At 59.9% G+C, this 6,439-nt stretch overlaps 1 protein-coding gene across 1 annotated transcript; it reads left to right on the top strand.

Moving 5' to 3' along the window:
• Window positions 1–3,794: 3,794 nt before the first annotated feature.
• Window positions 3,795–6,233, top strand: DUSP9 (dual specificity phosphatase 9; the record flags this gene model as incomplete). Its single annotated transcript, XM_080719389.1, has 3 exons — window positions 3,795–4,188; window positions 5,174–5,629; window positions 5,908–6,233. Exons 1-3 carry the CDS (start codon window positions 3,816–3,818, stop codon window positions 6,231–6,233), a joined length of 1,155 nt encoding a protein of 384 aa, XP_080575515.1. The 5' UTR covers window positions 3,795–3,815.
• Window positions 6,234–6,439: the final 206 nt, after the last annotated feature.

Here is a 6,439-nt window from a genome sequence, read left to right as displayed (position 1 = left end):
GGCAGGAGGTCCCGGAGGCCTCCAGGGCGCGTTGGCCCGGCCGGGTGGAGGCCGGGGGCGCCCGGCGGGGGCGGCGGTGGGCGCAGCGCCCACCCTGCGGCGAGCCGCTAGCACGCCGCCTGGCTCCGCCCGCCAGAGGGGGCCAGCCGAGACCCGGGCGCGCTGCAGCCTCCCCCAAGCACAGCCCGCCCGGGCAGCGGGGCGGGGCCAGCGCCCCGAGCAGGCGCTGCAGGGGGCCTGAGTAGGGAGGGCCTGGTGAGGGTCGGAGAGGGGGGCGGGGGCTTGGCTGCACTCAGCCCTGCAGTGCGGAGGTGGCAACAGGTTCCTATTTGTCCTGTCGCCGGCACTGCGGGCACCGCAGGAGCCGGGCACAGAGTACTGACTTTCCAGATCGAGCGCCCCTCACCCCTCGGCCCCTCAAGCCTTCTCCCGGGGGAAGGGCTTTGCCAGCAGGAGTGCGCAGCGAGATGCCAGGCAGCCACTCTTCAGGTGTCAAGAGATGAGGGATCCCTGAAGCAGAGACTTCTTTTTTCTTCACTCTTGCGGAGGTTGCCTACTTCCCCAGCCTCATCCCCACCCAACTGCGGTCACCTCCTCCGGGAAGCCCGCTCCGGAGCAACGCCTGGGTTCCTCCGCGGTGCCACTTTCCTTTGGGCCGGTGACCCTCTCTGTAAGCACACTGAGCACCCATGACAGAGAGGGTGGAGTACGTGCCTCTCCAGCTCTCTGCCAGCCACAGCCCCACACCACCACCATCCCCAGCCATGCCGCTGCCAAGCCCTAGCCCAGCTTGCCAGACTGGCACATTGCAGACTCTCTGTGGTGCTTCACCCCTGGCCATTCCCAAGGTCCCACCCACAGCTGCAGTGGGATTTGGAAGCAACCACCAAACTGGGTGTCCTTGGCCAGGTTGGACAGCCAGTGCCGACCTCTGCCACTATGGAGCTAGTAAGTGAGAGGCAGTACCTGTTCCAGGACCCCACAGAGAAAAGGGGGCTTGCCCATGAGGGGGCTCTAGAATGAGCAGAACCTGGGCAGGGTAGCGTGCTGAGGAGGAAGGCCTGGGCTGAGGGCCCTGCCTGCAAGGCTAGAGGGGAAGGGGGCACCGCTCAGCCACCCAGAACCCCTACATGCAGGCATCACAGGGACACAGCGGGATGCGGTTGGAGATGAGCCCAGTGGTCTGATAGACCACTACTGGGAGGGAAGAAGACAAACTGTAGGCCCCTTAAAGGTGGGTTAGGCTTTCTGGGCTAGACTTTCTGGTGCTGGCTTCTCCCCTTAGCACCACTTGCCATGGTGTCTCATTTTGTTCTATAGTTCAAGAGAAGAGACTTTTCAACAGACACAGGAATAGCCTGCAGTAATTCTAAATGTTGCAATTCTAGGTGGCTTCAAATTTTTCACTACTTAGAAAAGTGTTGTGTGGTACCCACCCTGTGTGCCTAGGTCTGCTTTCTTTTATTTAACTCCTTACAGTAGATTCCAGAAGTAACCAGAGCCTATGGATGCTTTTCTCTAACTCTTGACACATATTGCCAGATTAACTTCCTAAAGGGCCATACAGATAGAAAATCCCACTGCAAGAAAACAGCATGCCTTCTTCACCACAGCCTAGCCAACACCAGGTGTTCTCATTTTGAGAGCATTCCACTAAAATAGTAAGTGGGAAGAGTTATTTTGTTTATGGTGGTTGTTACCTTGTTTTTTCTGAATTGGCCTTCCTTCTCTGCCTGAGATTGAGTCATCCCCAAATATGTTTTACCCCATCACATTCCTTCCTTCAGGTAGTATGCAGTCTTTGAGTTCCTTACCCATTTATCTGCTGGGGTCTTAACCTTTTGATTATTTTGTATGAGCTTTATCTTATCTGTTGTGTGTTTTCCTTCAACACTGTTATTTGCTTTTGTTGGGCTTTAAACAGAGAGAGGACACGCAGGCAGATTGGGTTTTTTAGAGACCTCCTCATGCCCCCTCTCATTCTCTCAGCACTCACCACCCCGATATCTTGTTTAGTCTCTTTGCTTATTGTTGATCTGTACTGCTGGGCTGGAAGTCCCAGTCCAGCAGGGGCCCCGTATGTCCTGCCTGACCACCACCTGTGTCCATAGGAAGGATGGAGGCCGCAGCCTTTGTTAAATGAATTGCATTTTGGCATAGGGCAGGGCAGGGTGAAGGGCAAGTTGATGCAGGAGGCAGGGAGACCATTTCGTAAGCTGGGACAGTGACTTGGCCAAGAGATATGGCGAAGGTGAGCCCATGTCCAGTGGCCAGGGACAGAGGGATGTGCATGGACAGGGAGAGAATTTGGTAGAAACTACTTCTCTCCAGACACTTCAGTCTAGGAGATTGAGAAAAGGAGGGGGAGCAGCCAGAGGCAACTTCTAGGATGGATGCGATAAGAGCAGCATGCCCCAGTTTAGGGCTGGGTGCTCAGAGCTCCTGCGTGCCTTTAGCCAGGCCAGTGTGAAGGAAGCAGGGATGCGGGTATGCTTCTGAGGAGCTGCCCAGTGCCTGCTGACCCTCTAGACAGCCTTGGGCCAGAAGGCAGCAACAAGTTTCTAGTCCTGTTTCCTCCTCCCCTCCAGGATTTCAGTGGCATTCCATGATAGACCAAGGTGGTGGCTTTGCCAAGCTCAGACGGGAGCCAGTGAGGTCCAGGCAGGGAATGTGATGGTCCAGGATTACTGGCTGAGTTGTTGTAGGCGGTTTGAGGGGGAAGGGGCACTGGGCTTTCGTCCTCACCCCTCCCCCCTGTCTCCAAGGGCCTGGTTGGCGCCGGCCAGGGGAGCTGCAACTGGTCCCTTGCCGGGGCCCCCGACCTGCCCTTGGCCTCTGCCCTGACCCTGTCCCGCCTGGGTGGAAGCCCTAGCTCAGCCTGCACACCCGCGGATCCCACCCGACTGCTTTCGCTCGCACCCGTTGGCTCGCCTGCCCCTCTGATCCCGCCCCGCCGCCCCGCCCAGGCCCGCCCCTCTAAGCTGCTACTCCACGTCGGAAGGCTGAGCCTTCCAAGGTGGAAGCTGGGTCTCGCTGCCAGGAAGCCGCCAGCGCGCGAGCGGCGCGAGGCTTGGCTTCCACGTGCAAGCTGGCTCCGCCGCCCCGCCCCCTCCTGACTACCGGGTCTGGGGACTCTGTGCCCCAGGACGGCTCCCAGAGCCCTGCCGTGGCAAAAGCCATGGCCGAGACGTCCGTTGGCGGCTGCTTGCCACTGGATCCAGGTCTCTTTCCTTTTGTTCTCTCCTGGAGGGGGGGGGGGAGGTGGAGGACTGGGGCCCGGTCAGCTCTGAGAGGGCTCGCCGCGGTCCATCACCTTGGCGCCTCTCTGCTCCCCTAGCCGGTCCCATTCCCTCGCATGCACACACTCCTGAAGTAGGAAGCTCGAACTTGGAGAGTGATCGCGGGCAGACCGAGAGGGAGACCCTGAAAGGAGGTGTGAAGGGAGGTGGCCGTGGCCTGGGCCACCCCAGGAGGAGCCTCAAAGGGGCCTTTAGACACCCAGTTCTCTTCTGGGAGACCTCTCTCGCTTCCCTTCCCGGGGCAGGAGGGGTCCGGCGCCCGAGTGGCTGCCTCGGGTGTTTTTCTTGGGGAGCCTTTCTCTGTATTCTCACTGTGGGTGGGGCCGGAGGAGAGATGCGGGCGGTGGAAGAGTGTCCCTGCGGGACTCAGCGCCCGCCTTCAGGACGTGGGACTGGCTTCGCTTCTTCACCGCCTCGGCCCCGGTCCCGGAACGGCGGGCCTCAGAAACTCTCACCCCGCGCGCCTTTTCTCTCTTCGCAGCGCCCACTGCCCGACGTGCAGGAAACCGTTTGCCCATGGAGAGCCTAGGCCGATCTTGCCTGTGGCTGCGCCGGGAGCTGTCGCCCCCCCGACCGCGGCTGCTGCTCTTAGACTGCCGCAGCCGGGAGCTGTACGAGTCCGCGCGCATCGGAGGGGCACTAAGTGTGGCCCTGCCAGCGCTGCTGCTACGCCGCCTGCGGAGGGGAAGCCTGTCGGTTCGCGCGCTGCTGCCCGGGCCGCCGCTGCAGCCGCCCCCGCCTGCCCCGGTGCTCCTGTATGACCAGGGCGGAGGCCGGCGCCGGTGCGGGGAGGCCGAGGCCGAGGCCGAGGAGTGGGAGGCCGAGTCGGTGCTGGGCACGCTGCTCCAGAAGCTACGGGAGGAAGGCTACCTGGCTTACTACCTGCAGGGTAGGTGTGGGCAGTGGGCTGTGGGCACCGGCCTGGGACACAAGACCCTGCCTTCTCAGGGGACTCAGGATTAACCCAGCCTCCGGCAAACCCCATCTTAAGTGGTCTAAAATGGAGGTGAGATAACTTGCCAGGCTCCTTTCTGGGGAGGGGAGTCTGAGCATGACCTCAGGCAAGTCTTTTACCCTTGCAAATCCTAGTCTAGAAAGTGGGGAGAGTGGGGCTCTGAGAGGGAAAGATGCATCTGCAGACTCCTCTTTTCTCTGAGGTCTCTACTCTGCCAAGCCAAACACCCTCTTCCCAGAGGCTAAGTGCAGGGTCAAGGTTTCCATGAACCTACAGAGGCAGCTGCCCCCACCTCCTGATCAGTTGGTCACCAAGAAAGGTCACTGGGCTGTGTTGGGAATTTAGAAAGTATCAGGTTTCCAGGCCCCCAGCCCAGCCAGGGAAGTAGGAGAATCTGTCAATGCAGGACATGCTGGCTTCATGCAACTTTGGAACTATTCAGATGGAATGTCATACTCTCTCCCAATCTTTCCACTTATTGGGATTCCACTTCATCCCGTATGGTGCTCCTGGCCACACTGGATCCAGAGACATCCAGGCAGAGATCTGACACCTGAACCTTTCTTCTTCTTTAACTGATATCCACTGTCCTCTGTTGAGCCCTGGCACTTGCCTCTCCTTAGCCCCCAGGTTGTAAGATCATCTTGGGTGGCTCCGCCTGGGCCTAGCTTTTTGTACCCCCAGAAGCTGCAGTGGGCTCTTGCTAGCCATAGAAATGGCCAACAGTGCTGAGTGAGGATGGCTGGGGCACCAAAGTGAGCCACATGTGCCCTGCCACCCCAATATAGGTGGAGCTCCTGGCTTTGGGGACATCTACACACTCCCTAGGTTGTCTAGAGCAGGCTCCCTACCTGCTCCCAAGAGGTACTTGGCTGCCAGTAGGCTAGGTCAGCAAGACCCTCTCCTTCTCCTTCTGCAGGTGGCTTCAGCAGATTTCAGGCCGAGTGCCCTCATCTGTGTGAGACCAGCCTCAATGGTCATGCTGGCTCAAGCATGGCCCCAGTGCCCAGCCCCGTGCCAGTGGTGGGGCTGGGGGGCCTGTGCCTGGGCTCCGACTGTTCTGATGCAGAGTCTGAGGCTGACCGTGACTCCATGAGCTGTGGCCTGGATTCGGAGGGTACCACGCCCCCACCAGTGGGGCTGCTGCCATCCTTCCCAGTCCAGATCCTGCCCAACCTCTATCTGGGTAGTGCCCGGGATTCGGCCAACCTGGAGAGCTTGGCCAAGCTGGGCATCCGCTACATTCTCAATGTTACCCCCAACCTCCCCAACCTCTTTGAGAAGAATGGTGACTTTCACTACAAGCAGATCCCCATCTCTGACCACTGGAGCCAGAACTTGTCCCAGTTCTTTCCGGAGGCCATTGCTTTCATTGGTGAGTTCACCCTGCCCTCCCCTTCCTTCCTCTCTATCACCCCCTTCCCAGGCCTCACTCCTGGCCTTTCCTGTTTCTTCCCCCTGTCTCTTAAGAGAATTCCTCCCAGGTTTAGTCGCCATTCTCAAGCCCAGAGCCAGGGTGGAGGGGGTCAGAACTCAGGCCAGCTCCAAAGACTGAGAGAAAGGAGGGGCTGTGGGGGTCCCCATGGAAGGCCACCTGTCCAGGGACTCACACTGGCCCTCGGGGACACCCCGGCCCCACATTGCTCCACCTAGATGAGGCCTTGTCTCAGAACTGCGGGGTGCTCGTCCACTGCCTGGCAGGGGTCAGCCGCTCTGTCACTGTCACCGTGGCCTACCTCATGCAGAAGCTCCACCTCTCACTTAACGATGCCTACGACCTGGTCAAGAGAAAGAAGTCGAACATCTCGCCCAACTTCAACTTCATGGGGCAGCTGCTGGACTTTGAGCGCAGCCTGCAGCTGGAGGAGAGGCGCTCTCGGGGGCAGGGCAGCGGCGGGCAGGAGTCCACTGCCTCCGACCCGCCCTCCTTCTTTACCACCCCCACCAGCGATGGGGTCTTTGAGCTGGACCCCACATAAGGTTCAGCCTGGCTGGCAGGCTGGTCCCACCCATGACCCCACGTGCAGCAGCAGGTGCTCAGACCACCCCGTGGTGGGGGAGAGGAGGGGACACAGCCAAGAACGGGGGGAGGGGGTTGGGGGGAAGGAAAGCTTAATACCTCACTGGGGCGCTGGAGCGAGGCAGGAGTGGAGCAGAGACCTGCCCTACCCACTCGGGACAGCCG

The sequence above is a fragment of the Muscardinus avellanarius genome, assembly GCF_963383645.1.
Source record: "Muscardinus avellanarius genome assembly, chromosome: X".
Classification (NCBI taxonomy): Eukaryota; Metazoa; Chordata; class Mammalia; order Rodentia; family Gliridae; genus Muscardinus; species Muscardinus avellanarius.
The sequence above is the reverse complement of the archived record's forward strand: the minus strand, read 5'-3'. Positions and strand labels throughout refer to the sequence as shown.